General features: G+C 28.9%; 5 protein-coding genes across 7 annotated transcripts; 2 read left to right on the plus strand and 3 right to left on the minus strand.

The window, feature by feature from the left end:
* Positions 1–9: 9 nt before the first annotated feature.
* Pras40 (Proline-rich Akt substrate 40 kDa) lies at positions 10–2,984 on the plus strand. Of its 3 annotated transcripts, none has more exons than XM_074252815.1 (4): positions 10–163; positions 414–2,298; positions 2,365–2,504; positions 2,570–2,984. In XM_074252815.1, the coding sequence occupies exons 2-4, from the start codon at positions 552–554 to the stop codon at positions 2,687–2,689; spliced, it is 2,007 nt and encodes a 668-aa protein (XP_074108916.1). In that variant the 5' UTR covers positions 10–163; positions 414–551; the 3' UTR covers positions 2,690–2,984. The 3 variants fall into 3 exon arrangements, with proteins under 3 accessions (XP_074108916.1, XP_074108913.1, XP_074108915.1); XM_074252812.1 differs by having other exon boundaries at positions 12–163; positions 2,567–2,981; XM_074252814.1 differs by lacking the exon at positions 10–163 and adding an exon at positions 173–328 and having other exon boundaries at positions 2,567–2,981.
* Positions 2,985–4,417: 1,433 nt separating this feature from the next.
* On the minus strand, positions 4,418–5,955 carry LOC141533571 (CD82 antigen). The gene is made up of 5 exons (XM_074252512.1): positions 5,615–5,955; positions 5,332–5,550; positions 5,066–5,248; positions 4,776–4,988; positions 4,418–4,707 (listed from the first exon to the last, which is right to left on the minus strand). The coding sequence occupies exons 1-5, from the start codon at positions 5,675–5,677 to the stop codon at positions 4,420–4,422; spliced, it is 966 nt and encodes a 321-aa protein (XP_074108613.1). The 5' UTR covers positions 5,678–5,955; the 3' UTR covers positions 4,418–4,419.
* A 166-nt stretch (positions 5,956–6,121) lies between these two features.
* On the minus strand, positions 6,122–7,860 carry Elp4 (Elongator complex protein 4). Its single transcript, XM_074252511.1, has 5 exons — positions 7,641–7,860; positions 7,465–7,500; positions 6,673–7,379; positions 6,391–6,603; positions 6,122–6,264 (listed from the first exon to the last, which is right to left on the minus strand). The coding sequence occupies exons 1-5, from the start codon at positions 7,774–7,776 to the stop codon at positions 6,175–6,177; spliced, it is 1,182 nt and encodes a 393-aa protein (XP_074108612.1). The 5' UTR covers positions 7,777–7,860; the 3' UTR covers positions 6,122–6,174.
* A 1,174-nt stretch (positions 7,861–9,034) lies between these two features.
* Positions 9,035–12,631, plus strand: Slga (proline dehydrogenase slgA). The gene is made up of 11 exons (XM_074252800.1): positions 9,035–9,179; positions 9,490–9,814; positions 10,390–10,598; positions 10,688–10,869; positions 10,940–11,004; positions 11,077–11,261; positions 11,328–11,502; positions 11,563–11,673; positions 11,790–12,121; positions 12,211–12,299; positions 12,367–12,631. The coding sequence occupies exons 2-11, from the start codon at positions 9,494–9,496 to the stop codon at positions 12,570–12,572; spliced, it is 1,875 nt and encodes a 624-aa protein (XP_074108901.1). The 5' UTR covers positions 9,035–9,179; positions 9,490–9,493; the 3' UTR covers positions 12,573–12,631.
* Positions 12,632–14,121: 1,490 nt separating this feature from the next.
* On the minus strand, positions 14,122–17,143 carry LOC141533622 (UNC93-like protein). The gene is made up of 5 exons (XM_074252611.1): positions 16,461–17,143; positions 15,684–16,389; positions 15,090–15,623; positions 14,845–14,982; positions 14,122–14,778 (listed from the first exon to the last, which is right to left on the minus strand). The coding sequence occupies exons 1-5, from the start codon at positions 16,653–16,655 to the stop codon at positions 14,543–14,545; spliced, it is 1,809 nt and encodes a 602-aa protein (XP_074108712.1). The 5' UTR covers positions 16,656–17,143; the 3' UTR covers positions 14,122–14,542.
* Positions 17,144–17,172: the final 29 nt, after the last annotated feature.

The following is a 17,172-nucleotide window of genomic DNA, read 5'->3' on the forward strand; positions in this document are numbered from 1 at the left end:
AGTGAGTGTACGTGCACATTGATACAACTAAACAGTTATTGCAGTAGAAAATTCACACAAATTCACATTTTCTCACACTTAAATTAAGTAACTGTAGCGTCTTGTTATCAATTTTTAGCCGAGAGCTGAGAAACTGAGAAAAATAGTAATTTCATCAGTGCAGGTAAAAAAATTTATTGTTTTCAATAATTACAATTGTTATTGTCAATAATTTTATTTTAACTGCCAAGTTTTTGTTTAATTGTTGGAAATTGTTCTGACAATTAGCCTAGAAATTGATAATGTATTAATTAATATGTTTAAAAATAGATACATCTTGTTGTTAACGGTATAAATTATTTATCAATCTAATTAAAATAATTCAATAAAATAAAAATAAATTAAAAATATTAATAATAATTATAATTTTTCAGATTTAACCGATAAGTTTTGCAATCTGCCACGGAATTATTCAACTATGCAACTTTACTAACTAATATATTATACCTTGACTAGCAGCAGTAAAGTTATATATTGGAGAAGAAGAAAAAAAAAAAAAAAAAAAAAAAAAAATGTTTTTCAGTTGCAAATGTCTAAACATAATTTTAAAATACTCGGGCCGTCAATTAATGCCTACTCCAGAGTTATCCTTTCCAAATCATGAATTTTTCCGCGATAATTCTCTGATAACTTCAACAGCTGATAATAATTTTTTGGTTTTAAAACGGCAGCCAGCATTGATTGACGAGCAAGTTATCGACATTTGGAATATCACTAAATGCATCAATTGTTATCAGTACACTTACGGAGTTAGCGATAATATCACCAATAATAATAATAATAATAATAATAATAATAATAATAATAATGATAATAATAATAATAATAATTCAGATAATGTGGAACCGTTAATAAAACCTATTTCAATTAAGTATCTAGTGTTTAATAAATCGCTTATAAATGTTAATAACCTTTCAGATGATAATATTAAATTATCACGGACGAAATTAAAAAATTTACCTGATGATAACTTTAAGCGATCCATTTTGACTAAGGATAACTCGAAATTGAGTGATAATATCAGGTTAATAGTTGGTGATAATTTTAATTTTATAAGTGATAATACAATTCCACTTATTAGTACAAAAACAATATCAATGACTGATGATAATAATTCATCATTTATAAATGATAATTCACCAATTGTTGTTAATGATAATAATTCTTCATTAATAAGTGATAAAACAATTATATTTAGTGATAATGTACCGTTGATAAGCGATAACTCAGGCATAAATAGTGATAATAATACTTGTTTTACTAATTCTATAATATCTATTGATAATTCGATAACATCATGCTCGACAACTAATTTAAATGATAATTCAACTTTTAATAATGATAATAATTTTACTTTGGTAACTGATAATTCAACACTTTTGATTGTTGGTGATAAATCGAAAATATCAATAACAACTGAAGGGGATAATTCAATATTATCAGGTGATGATGATGATGATTATGATGATAATTCACCGATCGAAGATGATAACTCGGCTAATAAAAATAATATTTTTATTAAAATGAAAAATGATTCAAATTTCAGTGATATTTACAATATTATTGTTGATTGCAATAACGACGATAGTAATGATATTGATGATAACGAGATATTGATAATGCGAAAACAATTGTTACCAGGAGTTCAGGAATCATTGGGGAATTTGCATCAACAGTATGAGACAAAGGTTAAAAATATTAAGGATACTGTTGAAAAAAATATTAAACAATACACTGCCAAGCAGTACGAGTATCTTGAGAATTACAAAGATCAGGGCCATGATCATTATTGTATTTTGACTAATAAAATTTTAAGGAACGAATTTAAGAAAATTAAAAGAGAAAATAATACTCAAGTTATCAGTGATATTAAATCTAGTAATATTGAGGAGAAAGTCAAGGATGATAAAATTGAATTGTCGAATCCGAATATTTCACCCAATCATTCTGTCAGACCGATAACTCAAGATAACTTTATTGTACCTGGTAGTTTGATATATTCAGATGATGATGATAATAATCATATTATAACGGACGGAAAGAGGGATATTAACAGGGAAAAGGAAGGTGGAGAAAAAAGGGCCAAAAGAAAACAACAGATGAAAAATCAAAACGGTGATATTTATGACGAGGAGGTTATTTTTCCGATTGAAGGAATGGATAATAATGATTATATGGAGGTTGAGGATAACAATAAGGCTTCTGACAATAAGGATAATAATGATGATGACGATGACGATGATGACGGAGAAACCGATGGTATGCTCTATTGTTTTTATATTTATTTAAATCATCATATTATTTTTAATTAATCCAATTTTATAGATTTAGGTAATAAGGATGAAGGCATCCACATCCCACGAGTCCAACGAGGAGGCCATCCGACCCTCGCAAAATCCCTACCAGTTACTGTACCTAACTTTGGATTCGGCCGCCGCAAACAACGTCAAAACGATGATGACCAGGTAATAAAATTCATTTTATATTATCATTATCACAAAAATTAAACAGTACTTTTCTTCTCCAGCAGTCTGTCGATCCTCAGGATCCTCACAACATCCGCGCCTCCATAAAAGCCCTCGCGAAGAGCGTTCACGGTGACACCGTCTTTGGCGATCTCCCAAGGCCAAGATTCTCAACAGAAATTTGACTCGACAACATTTCCGAGTCACCTTCATCACCACAATAAAAATAAAAATAAAAATAAAAATAAAAATAATAGTAATAATAATAATAATAATAATAATAATAATAATAATAATAATAATAATAATAATAATAATAATAATAATAATAATAATAATAATAATAATAATCACTTGACGAAAAAAAAAAAAAAACAATATTAGTCTTTATTTCTTTCATTTTTTCTTATTTTTTTATAATTACAATTAAATATTTAAGTATTAAAAATATAAGTAAATATTTTTAATTATATTGACAAAAAAAAAAAAAAAAAAAAAAAAAAAATATTAATATACAAAAATTTTTTTTTTTTTTTTTTAAATTTAAATATATATATATATATATATATATATATATATATATATATATATATATATATATATATTTTTTTTTTTTTTTATCTAATATTATTTATATCTATAATAAATGAATATATATTGTCAAATTGATAGTTATTATAATTAATAATTAATATTAAAAATAATTTTTTTTTTTTTTTTAATTGAATTTAAAATGTTTATAAAAATAATCAATAAAAATGTTATAAAAATTTATCGAGGGCAGTTAATAATGAGTCCCAAATTACCAGATCATATTTGAGGTGGATGAGTTCCTTGCCATCGGGTTAAGGCACAGATTTGTCAAAACATTAACAGGGGAGCTACCATCGTCCTTGGCGTAGACAGTCGCTCGCTTAAATTTTTTCCCATTCCAATAGTTTGCTTGATTTTTTGGGCCCATTTCATTAGACTCTATTTTTTTCGGTATAAAGCTTAAACTTGCAGCTCTGGGTCTTGAAAAATCGACTTGATTTTCATCCCCACAATTTTTCTTATGAGACCGAATTTTTGGGACCGATCGACGAAATTGAGCCCGATGACTGGCTGTGAATATATTTGGCTCAGAATTTTTTTCATGATAAATTTTTGGGGCTTGTCTTTTGGATCTCGGAGGTTTTGGAGCCGGACGCTTGAGTTTCTTTTTCGGGGCTTTATTTTGCGGCCAGTGGGCCATAACTGGAAGCCCGTAGGCATTGTGCATACCCACTAGGGGCACGCCGAACTTATTTTTTTGTAGGGCCCAATTATTCGAAGGAGGATCTGTACTAAAATGGTCCTCAAAAACTTGAATCATTGCGCCAACGGTACCAGGCTCTAAACACCGTTTATTATTTGTGTTTTCAGCCTTTTTAGATTTTTTTAAGCTCACGGATTTATTATTATTATTATTATTATTATTATTATTATTATTATTTTTAGCGGTCAATGATTCATGGGCCTTGTAACGTTGATCAGGAAAAATAGGCCTGATTCTTAAGGTCCCAAAATTTTGGGCAAGCGAATTTTTGAAATTTTTAATCGGAATATTTGTCACTGTCTTTGATTTTGATGAAAGAAGAAATTGACTTTGATTTGGAAATTGTGATCCAGACTTTTTAAATTTATTTTCTGGGCCAGAATGTTTAAAAATTTCCGTAAGACCAACATTTTTAGGCTTTACAGTTAAATAATTTTGGGAACTTTTTGGATCAGTAAAAATAACGTCGACTCCCCGCTCTTGATAATAAGAATGAGTAGGAGGGGTAGTAGTTGACAAAGTTTCTATTGACGTTTCTTGCTTGGAATTTGAGCTCCACTGTTCTATTAGACTTTTGGGACTTGATGAGATTTGGTTCTGACTGCCCTCTTGCCACCTTCAGGATTTTCCAGTTAAAGTCGAGCCTGACATTTGACGGTTCTCAAATCCAAATTCGTCTTGGCAGTCTTGGTAAGATCTGCCTAAAGTTTCGGTAGACGTAAATGACGCTGCTGTAATGTTATGCTGACTTTTGTTTAATTTTTTTTTCAACTTTCCGGATTTTCTTTTATAGCCCATCAGCGTGAAAAATAATGCACACAACTCGATAAACATTATTGATAATCCAATAATTAGTAATAGCAAAGCTTGCTCTTGCGTCCATTCTTCTATTTTTTCCAAACAGCCCTAGAATTGTAATTAATAAAATAATTATAATTATCGCTACATTAATAAATTAAAAAAAAAAAAATTACCATAGTATGTCTTGCACGTTGGTGTTTAATAGGATTAAGTGTCTGACAAGTTTCCAAATCTTTAACTACAGGATTTAAAAAGGCGTCAAAATTTATAGTATTATTGAGGAGACAGCAGGTTAATGGTACAATTAAATTACGTCGACCAACTTCCTGTAGTCGCCACCAGGATGTCCCGTAATTGTTGCTTCCGTTTATACCGCAGCATGAAAACTAATAAAACAATTAAAATAATTCACTATTGCGTTGATGAGTTTTGTTTATTAATAATAATAATAATAATAAATTACCGTGGTCTGGGCAAGATCCAAAGCTGCGGTAAACTGCTGTCTTCCCGGTAGCCCATAATTGCGTTGCAGGGCGCGTAGTAAAGTCACTACTCGAATGTCAACTCCGATTAAATTAGGAGTGAAAATAGCGAGGATGCAGACTGTCAACTGGCTTATGATAAGAGTTATGAGGATGATGATATACTGAAATAATAATTTTTTTTTTTTTTTTTTGTTGCTGGGGCTGATGACAGTTATGATGACATATATATTAAATATAAACTTACCAGAACAGTGACACAATTGTTTGCCAAACAAGAGACCCAGCAGCCCAACAACCCGCTTAAAGCTATTAAAAATCCCACTCCGATCACAATCAATGCCAAATAGTAAAAAATTGGTTCTTTCACCACTGATTCGTCTGTATTCAGCAATCGAGATAATAAGATCCTATTATTGTCAATTAGTAATAAAATTCCTAAGGACATAAAAATTAGTCCCGAAATCTAAATAAAAAAAAAATATTTTAATTATTTTAAAATTTATATAAAAATTTTTTTTTCTACTCACCATAAAAATAATATTAGTACAGCAAATAAATGCTTTTGTAATTTTAAAATTTTCACCACTCATATTAATATAATATCAATAAAAATAATAAACAATTATTAAATAACATTATTTTAAATAAAAATTCAATCAGTTAGACTGAAAGTTTAAAAGCTAACTGAACACGTTATAGTCATTTGAAATGCTTCCCTGCAGTTGGAAATTCACTATACCATGATAAATATATGTATAAATAAAGCGTTAACAATGTTACGTTTCATTATTACGCGTCAGTGAGTTTTAACTTGATGTTTTGTAATAATCCTTCTTTTTTTTTCTGTATTGTTGTTGTAGATATAAACCGGAAGGAAATTGCTACGGAAGAGGTGAGATAGATATATATATATATATATATATATATATATATATATAATGTACAAAGAAAAAGGGTGTGTATAGATATTTTTTTAATATAATATTAAGCGTGTGTCGTATATACTCGCTATTATGAATATTTTATACTGAATGGACTTTTGATAATAATAATGTTTATTTATTTTTAATAAATAATTTACAATTAATTAAAAATCTAATAATTTTGATGATCTACAACCAAAACTACCAACATTTTCTTCTTTTTCTTCACCAAAGTCTGGAGGTAAGTGAAGAATCTTAAAAAAAAAAAAAAAAAAATATATATATATATATATATATATATATATATATATATATATATATATAAATTATTATTATTATTATTAAAGAAATTAACAATTAAATATATGTATATGTATTACCTCAATAACAAATTTTTTTCTTCTCATTTTAAAAGCCAGGTCATAAGATTCCGGACAATGTGGCGCCAGAGTGTTAATAGCTGACAATTTTTTAATATTAAGTAAACCATGGTAGTCTTTAAAAATTGGATTTGTTTCTTTGGAAGATCCAGCAAAAGATTCAAGTGCTATCGCTGTATCTGACAAATTTTCTATCCTTTTCATAATAGTGTCCTGAAATAAATTATTTAATTGTAATATTAAAAATTAAAAATATTAAACCACAATTGGGCTGAAACTTACATCCTCAAAAATATCTGGAACAGAAATTGCCGCAACTACGTAACAATATCTCATCAACGATCTAAAGCAGTAAAAAAATTTTATCAGATCTCCATGATCTTCAGGATCTACATCACTGATCCAAAATCTAGATCCCAGGCCGTGGATTACGATCCTCATAATATTTCTTTTTTCAGGTTTATCGGTAACGTAAAACCCTCCTGATTTTAGTTCCCTTTGGATTTTTTTAAGCAAATTTGGGTATCGACAGTCCCTAAATCCCATTTGAAATTTAAAGTTATCATCATCATCATCATCACCACCGACTGGAGGAGCCGTGATATCACTGTCAGAAAGGCAGAAAATTCTGTCCCGGTCAATAAGACTCGGATCCATTTTCTTGGTTAGGTCGAAAAAATTACCAAAGTCGTTGTTGTACTTATTATAATTCTTGCTTTTTATTGCCAGAGGATCGCTGCTGGCTTTCATGTTCTCGTACCTCCAAGCAATCTTCATTCTTTCGGCATCTCTTACCGACAAAGGCACTGCCGATACTGCAGATCTAGAAAATTTGTCCTCCTCACATGATATCACTGCCGGTAATTCAGTTATTAGTTTGTCGGGAGGAAAATCTTGAGAAGCGATAAATAAATTGTGCTTTGCCACGCATCCTTCTGCGAGAAAGTATTTTAGAATTATCTTTGCATAATTTCCATACTTGTCTTCCTCTGAAATTTATTATTATTTTTTTAACTTGGAGAATTTATTTTTAAAATTCATTAATTTAATTATTATGGTTGAGGAATTAATTACCTAGTAGTAATATTGTTCCAATGGGTAATCCGCCTCCTGGACAAATGTAATAATTTTTATTATTATTGATATTTAAGTGATTAATAGTATTTAAGCATTTTAATTTTTTTTTTAATAACTTAAACATTTTTTTCAATACTTTAATTGATTAAATAAAAAATAATATCAATATTTACCAATAATAGTATCCAGTGATGGAATTCCAGTTGAAATCAATAATTGTGCATTTATAAACGACGGTTTTGTCCCCAAAATTGTTGACTGACTTTTTTTAATACTTTTACTGTCATTATTAGTCATGTTTTGGCTCATACAAAAAAATTATATTATTTTATTTTTATACTTTTCACTCGTTTATTTATGTATTATTTTTTTTTTTTTTTTCTAAATAAATTTCTTGTTATTTTAAAAAAAAAAAAAAAAAAAAAAAAAAAAAATAGGTAAAATGTCCAATGTCTGTTATTGTACACGTGAAAATAAATATTTCGGTAACCTCAAAAATCAAAATAATAATAATAATAATAATAATAATAATAATAAGTGTGACGTTAGCAGACAACAGACAATCGATATTTTGATTCCTTCGCCGAGATATCGATTGTCTGTTGTCCGCTAAGTTCACACTCATTTATAAAAATGGTTATCGGGGTATGATAATAAAATAAAAGTTGAGCCAGTTTCTACATTTATCTTCGAGTGGTAAGACAAAACAAGTGTAACTGTCGCGAACCGGGAAATTTTAATTTTAAAGTCAATTTCAATAGTTTAAAGTAATTAATTAATAATAATAATAATAATAATACAATAATTAATATTATTATTGTATAATAAAATTTATATAAATTTTAAATTATTTTGATGTAATATTTTTTCCTCTAGATCCCTATAAAAAATTTAAACAGATTTGTTAAATTTACATCTTGATAAATTTATAGAAAAAGAAAAAAAATAAATAAATCATCCTTCTACTACTTACTACTGTATTTAAATAAAAAAAAAAAAAAAAAACTAATTAAAATATTTTATATTGAAACAAACTCTGATTAACATAAAAAAACGTTTTAATCGAGTAAATATATACTCGAACATTTATACAATACCCAATAAAATAAAATTTAGATTGAACAAAATAATCAAAGAGTACAGCCTGAAGAAACTCGACTAGCGGTACTAGCGGTACTCCCTCTTCTACTTTATCCCCACCTAGGAAAAATCTTTTTCTTCTTCTTCTTCTTCTTCTCGTTCTTCTTCTTGTTGTTCCTCTCGTTATTCAATCTCTTACACATATATTTTCATTGTAATAAAATAAAAAAAACACATCAGGCCATCCATTCCAGAGCTTCTACCCCCGCGCCACCCCCTCCCTCCATCCCTCCCGCGCCAACTAAAATATGTCCAAATTACCTCATTATTACTCGTAACACGTCACATGGTATGCCGCCAGAAATTCTTCTTTTTATATATATATATATATATATATATATATATATATATATATATATATATATATATATATATATATATATGTAGACATGAAAACACGTTATTCCGAAACTTTATAGAATCAACTGGCATTCAAGTGTTGAACGTATAAAAGTGTACACTGGCTGTTTTAATAAAAAAATCATTATTATATCATAATAATAAAATTATTTTAAAAATATTTTTTTTTTATTGTTTTAAGCTGTCGCGACTTAAATTATTTTATATCAAACGTATGTAATAATATTATTATATTATTAGATTGTGAGTTTTATTTAGAAAGTGACTAGTACATTTTTCTTTTTTTTTTTATTTTCTTATAAGAAATCGATCCATATTTTTGATTAAACTGTTTAAAAATTCAAAAAGTTAAATGAGAAAATTCTACTGAGCTTACTGAGAAAAATATAATTGAAGCTAATAGTACCATCTAAAATATTTATCAAAAATTACTACTCGATTTCTTGTGATTGGTATCGCAATTGAGTTTTTAATTATTTTTTTTTTTTTTTTTTTTTTTTTTTTTCATTTGTTGTTTTTCAGGAAAATGGCACTGCTGCGATTGATGAAACGCACAAATATTTTGCGACAGAGGAAAAATTACGGTGATAAAAAAAGTTTATCAAGCACAAACAAACTGTGTCAATTAAATCAAGTACTGCCACGTGACAATGTGAGGATAACAAGTGCACAATTAGACGTTAAGGATAGTGTACCGAGAGATGCAAAGCGACCTACCGATCCACTAGATTTGACTTTTAGCGACCCTGTCGCTGCGTTCAAGAGCAAATCTATGAAAGAACTTATTCGCGCTTACGTTTGTTTTCAATTGTGCTCCTTTGATTACGTTGTTGAGAATAACGCCAAAGTGAGTATTTCCCTATAATTATCTGATGCTGCTATTCCTGCTATTGCTGCTACACAAATGATAATAAAATATTATATAACTTGATCAACTGGGCTGATCTAAAACGAAAATCGACTAAATAAAATATTAAAAGATTAATTTTTGTTAACTTTAACATTATTAAATCAGGATCTATTGAATAAAATATAATAATATAACCTCGGCGGTAAATTAACTTTAAAAATAAATATCGCACGTCTTACAAGTGCTTTTTCGACATTTAAAGTGTTTCTTTCACAGAGATGAAATAAATTAAATTTATTATTATTATTATTATTATTATTATTATTATTATTATTATTATTATTATTGTTACAGTATTATTGACATATATCAACTCGTTATTCGTAGATTGTTAAATTGCGATAAATCGTGTCAGCAGGTTTAATAGAATGATAATAATAACCATGATAGGACGAGCTAGATTCAATGATTATTTTTTAAAATTAAAAGTTATTTTCATTATTTATACAGTGATATACTTTAATATTTAAATAATACCACAAACAATTTTATTTATTATTAATATTTTTCAGATAATGAAAATAGCCCAAAATATTCTAGGTGAAAAACTCTTTACATATTTAATGAAATCTACATTTTATGGGCATTTTGTCGCTGGAGAAGACGAAATTCACATTCGACCGACTCTCGATCGACTTCGTCAATTTGGAGTTAAACCACTTCTGGATTACTCCGTTGAGGAAGACCTCTCTAAAGAAGAAGCTGAGAGACGAGAAGTAATGTCAGTATTTTAAAAAAAAAAATTGAAAAAAATTAAAAAAGCAATACTCAAAATTACAGAATAATCTAAAAATATTTTTTTTCTTCCAGAGCTTCAGTTTCAGAAGCTGGAGATGAAAACAAAGAAGGAACAATAAAAAAGTACCACTTGGAAAAATCATTTGCCGACCGTCGGTACAAAGTTTCGTCGGCAAGGACGTATTTTTACCTTAATGAGGCCTCCTGCGAGCGAAACATGGATATTTTTATAAAATGCGTCGAAGCAGTTTCCAGTAAGATATTTTTTAATACTTGATGATCAATTTTTTCTTAATTATATTATATAAATATTACTTATTGCAGTGGCCTCTGTTGGTACCGGGATGATTGCGATAAAATTAACAGCATTGGGGCGCCCTCAGCTTCTGGTAAATTTTTACCTCCATTTTATTTTATAAAAATAAAAATCTAATTATTTCTATAAATTATTATTATTACAGCTACAATTGTCAGAAGTGATAATGCGCGCGCGCCAGTACATGTCTGAGGTAGTGGGAGGAGAGGGAGCGGTATTGGCTCACCACACTTCGCCAGAGGAGCTTAAAAAAAAGTTCGAGGACGCGCATATCACTGATGCTGCGCCAGTAAAGAAATTTCTAAATGAACTCCAGTCGGATAATGAAGGGTATATTATAATTAATTAGAATTAATCATTATATCGATTTATTATTATTATTTTATTTATTTTTAGGGTGATTCATCTCTTTCCCTGGAGCGGAATTTTAAATGAAAATTATGAATTGAGCGAGACCTTCCAGGTGCCAGATATAAAAACGGGAAGGATGGTCAAGTTGATGACTCAGTTGACGCGTAAGGAGGAGGAAATGTTTAGGAATATGATCAGAAGGTTGAACAATATTGCAACAGTGAGTTTAATTTACGATTTATTAATAATAATTTATAATGATTATAATTAAATTATTTAGATCGCAGATAAATTAAATGTCAGGATAATGATCGATGCAGAGCAGACGTATTTTCAGCCAGCGATTTCACGGCTTACCTTAGAGATGATGAGAAAGTACAATACTCGGAGGGTAAGCTCCATTTTTTTTTTTTTTTTTTTTTCACAACCTTTAAAACTAATCGGATTGATCTTCAGAATTTCAATTTAAAAAATTTAAAAAATTAAAAAAATTTTTTTTAATTTTAGTCTGTGGTGTTCAACACATATCAAACATATCTAAAAGACACCTGGAGTGAAGTCAAAACTGACTTGGAACAGGCGGAGCGCCAAAAGTTCTATTTTGGGGCGAAAATCGTCCGCGGAGCTTACATTGAGCAAGAGAGGGCGCGAGCTGCGGCTATGGGGTACCCAGATCCGACGAATCCGACCTATCAGGCTACTACCGAGTCCTACCATCGCACCTTGATGGAGTGTCTCAAGAAAATGAAACAGTACAAAGATCAAGGGATTGATCCCAAAAGACTTGCTATAATGGTAGCTTCTCACAATGAAGATACTGTTAGATTTGCTATAGAAAAGTAAGTTATTAAAAAAAAAAAAAAAAAAAAAAAAAAAAAAGTGTCATTTAGGATCTGGCGTTGAAAATGATATTAATTTTTTTTTTAAGAATGAAGGAAATTGGAATTTCTCCAGAGGACAAAGTTATATGTTTTGGTCAATTACTTGGAATGTGTGATTACGTCACATTTCCTTTAGGTAAAAAATTAAAAAACTTAAAAAAAAAAAAAATAAATAAACAATTTTTTTTTCTTTTGTTCTTTAGGACAATCAGGATACTCTGTATACAAATATATTCCTTACGGACCAGTAAAGGAAGTTCTTCCATACTTGTCACGACGTGCCCACGAAAACTGTGCAATCCTCGATAAAATAAACAAAGAAAAAAAATTGCTAATGTCGGAAATATTACGGCGCTTGCGCAATGGGCAGCTCTTTTGCAAACCGGTTGGCCATTACACTCCAGTATAACACACAAATATAACAAATAAAATAAATATTTAATAATAAATAAATTTAGTGAAATTTTATTTATTTTCTTAATAATTATTAACAAACACATTTAAATAATATTAATATTATTTTAAACATATTTATTAATATATAATTTAATTAATTACTACAAACAGACTTTCATAACAATATACGCAATAATAGTTTTATGTATTAATACGTACATTATTATTACAATTATTGTTATTATAACAATTGAGAATTTTTTTTTTTAATGAGAAATTCTGTGAAATATTCTTGTATAGATTAAAGTGAGATTTCTATTAATTAATTAATTATAAATTTATGGGTAAATTGAAACATGATATGTCACAATACTCCATTTATATTGTAAGTTAATATATATTATAATTCATTAAAAGTTATTTAATTGTTATAAATATCACTATTTGTAATTAGGCAGTGTCTAAAGCTCTTGAGATAAATAATAATAATAATAATAATAATAATAATAATAATAATCGATGTTCCTTTTGGCTCGAAATCGAAAACGGATTACTTTTTTTAAATTTTTTTTTTCGTTTTTTTATTACAAAAGTCGTATTTGTTTAATTTTATATAAATAAATAAATTAATTATTATTGTAAATATAAAAATTATTTTATAATTAACAGTTATTCATGTTAGTTTTTTTTTTTTTTTAATTCTTTTTGATTTTTTTGATGATAAAATTTTAGTAAAAAATTAAATAATTTACAAATTATTTACAGCATTGTTCCATCCAGCTCTATTTTTTAATTTGGAATCGAATAATATTTTAACTGAAACAATAATCGTTGGTAAAATGATGTTAAAATCAATCAAATCCTCAACTGTGGTGACTTTATCGACGTAAAAGATTCATCACCATCACCGAGTGGCGAATTTCTTGAATAAGTAACAAAAACATTACCCGGAATATTAATTTCCCCAGAATTTTTTCTACAATTCTGATTAAAGCTCATCATGGTCAAATGGTTATCATTATTATTATTATTATTATTATTATTATTATTATTATTATTATTATTATTATTATTATTATTATTATTATTATTATTATTATTATTATTATTATTATTATTATTATTATTATTATTATTATTATTATTATTATTATTATTATTATTATTATTATTATTATTATTATTATTATTATTATTATTATTATTATTATTATTATTATTATTATTATTATTATTATTATTATTATTATTATTATTATTATTATTATTATTATTATTATTATTATTATTATTATTATTATTATTATTATTATTATTATTATTATTATTATTATTATTATTATTATTATTATTATTATTATTATTATTATTATTATTATTATTATTATTATTATTATTATTATTATTATTATTATTATTATTATTATTATTATTATTATTATTATTATTATTATTATTATTATTATTATTATTATTATTATTATTATTATTATTATTATTATTATTATTATTATTATTATTATTATTATTATTATTATTATTATTATTATTATTATTATTATTATTATTATTATTATTATTATTATTATTATTATTATTATTATTATTATTATTATTATTATTATTATTGTTATTGATAATGGAAACATTATTGGTAGAACTGGGTTTGACAGAGCAGCGCCTGGATGAAGCTTCTGAGGGTGGTAACGGTAATAACTGACGGTGACGACTCGTTGAGGCGGTTGATGACAACGAAGATGACCCGACAACTGCATTACCGGCAGCTGATATTAGCGAGCTAGACGGAACAAATCTCTCTCATTCACCGTGGGACATTTTTCTTCTGCTTTCGGTTATTAATTTATCGATGGATCCGGGTCGAGTCTGTTTTTGCAGACCGTGCAGACCATGGAGACCATGCTGTTGAAGGTGGTACAGGTGATTGACAGTAGAGACTCCAGCTGTCGATGACGCCGACGCTAGTCAGGAGGAGGATGTCGTTACAAGGGATTTTCCTCTTCCTCTTCTGGCCAGACGAAGTTCAAGCCAAATGTAAGGCACCACAGCAAGGATCAATGTCGTTCCAAGCCCGAGAACTCTTAATCGGGTGCAGACAACTCCGTGAAGACCCAGTGCCAGAAATAGCCCAAGGTACTTCCAGAATATCGAGGTTGATAAGGGAGCTTGCCAGTTTGATGGGTACAACCCCAGTAAAAGGGCTGAAAAAATTTAATAACAAACAATTAACTTATAATTATTTAATTTAATTATCTAAAAAAAATTACTTAAGATTAGTGTCTCCCAGATGGCGTTGCAGACTCCCCAAGCAGCTGATATTACATTGAATAATGCTGGATCATCACCAGCTGGGCGCCAGGTTACTAAAGCAAGTAATAAACAAGCGTGGAAGGCAAATCCTACTGCTGAAAAATTTTAATTTATTATATTGCTAATTAGTTAAATAATATAATAACAGTGGGTGATTTATTTTTTCAAATTAAATATCAGTTAAAAATAAATAAATTCTTACCGACAACAAAATACCGACGAATATGACGCATAAGCATTGATAGAGTAACTCCAGCAAGAGCCTGAAGAAGGGCAAAGGTAAGAAAACTAATAGTAATAGGTCCAGCTCCATCTAGAGCGCAAACGACAAAAGCTTCGGTGAAATCACTGTAGATAAAACCTTGTTCCAATCCGATAAAAAGAGTAAGTGGTGCAGCCAGCTGAAGCTTTGGATCCTTAAAGCTCTGTTTTAATAATTTTAAATGCTGTCGTACCGACTGGTGGTCAATTGGATTTTGTGATTCACGTAGTTGGGAGTCTAAAAATCCACATGATATTCCAAATGCAAGAGCTCCTAACCCCAAGTAAACACTGAGAATAACTTTTGCCGTATCAACTGCCATTGTCGGTAAAAGTAGAGTCTGATTGTAAATTGAAGTTTCTTGGGGGCAATATTCGGCTCCACACGTGCTTCCAACGTCTTCAAGATCATTTGTATTCAGAGCTTTAGTAAGTGGATTTATCACTTTGATAATCAGTCCAGCAATCAGGCAGCCTTTAATAAAAATTTATATTATTATCATTATTATAAGTAATAATTAAATAACAAACTTACCGACAGCCAGTCCCAAATCTTCACCAAGTTTTAGAATCCGATTAAGCCTTCGCAAAATGCATTCTCGTCTCGTATCATCAGGATCATTTGTATCATCTGGATCATCAGGATCTGTTGCGTAAACAACGCTTAAATTAGTTGCACATGTGTTAATGTGTGCGGTTCGTGATAACAACCACGGACTGAGTGTCATTCCATAAAGTGCGTAACTGGCCAATAAAATATACCACTTTGGATATAGATGAGTCACTAAAAATAGTATCGTTATAAAATGACTTAAACATATGACAATATTAGTCCCCAATTTTTGTATAACTACTGTCGACAATATTGACGTAATTGTCGCAATAGCGTACAAAACAGCGAGAAGAATTGGCCCCAGGTGAGAATTAAAGGCCCCCAAACCGGCTTGAAGTGGTAAAAGGGGAAGTGTAGCCGCAGATATTGTCATATGCCCCAAAAATAGGGCAGTACAGTGGCGAATTACAAGTTTTCTAGGTGGTCGTGGCTGGATATTACATCCTAAATAACCGGTACTGTAGATATTATTTCCAGATCCTGAGGGTGTACTGGCTCTTACAGCGGCTATAAGTCGGCGAACTGATGAAGTACCAGTAGCTGAGGAGGTCATTGATTCTCGGCGACGACACGAGAGGGCTGATGCACGCGCTGAACGGCATGATATTGGTGAGTATGCTGTCATATGCTGAATAAAATTTCATTATATTGTCATAAACTTTTTTAATAAAAATAAATAAAAACTAGATATATTTTTACCTCTAACATTACGTCATTATCCCACAAAGTATGATGATGCCCGCTACTTTTAACCCTTCGGTTTGTCTGGGCAAGTGGAGGGGGTTGCGGAGGTAATTTAATCGGGCGAAATCCCCCAATCGGCGAGGGCCTGTGAACTATCATGGAGTTCTGCTTGTCACGTGAAAGTTCATGTAAATTCGGCAAGGAGCCCATCTTGTCCCAAATTTTATCAATATTAAATAATAAATCCAAATTTTATCATTAATTAATTTATACGACAGACAATTATCCAGTGATCAATTTACTGTTTATATTTTTTTAAATTAATATAGATGGTCCATTAGAAGATGATAAATCCATGGTTTTGTGGATTTTCAAATCCGGAAAATATTTTTAATCTATAAAATATTTAATTGATGTTACTGCAGACAGTTTAAAAAGTCATTTTACATTTTTATTATTAACATTAAATATTCAATTGCTTATATTAACACACTATGTTTACATATATATCCTGAATCATTGAGATCGGTTGATGAATTAATTATACCTTTATGATTAATCTCTATGTATATCATCACTTGACGATCATTATTATTTGTTCCGTTATATTATTATATATTACTGTTTTAAAATAATATAGTGTGTTATGTGATTCGTAATTATAATATATTGTGTGTACATGTCGTTATCTTAGTAACCGGTTGTTATTTATATAATTAACATATAC

This window comes from Cotesia typhae, unplaced genomic scaffold, assembly GCF_013202065.1.
Source record: "Cotesia typhae breed Kobodo isofemale line unplaced genomic scaffold, CoteBio_Ctyphae scaffold_121, whole genome shotgun sequence".
In the NCBI taxonomy this organism is placed as follows: domain Eukaryota; kingdom Metazoa; phylum Arthropoda; class Insecta; order Hymenoptera; family Braconidae; genus Cotesia; species Cotesia typhae.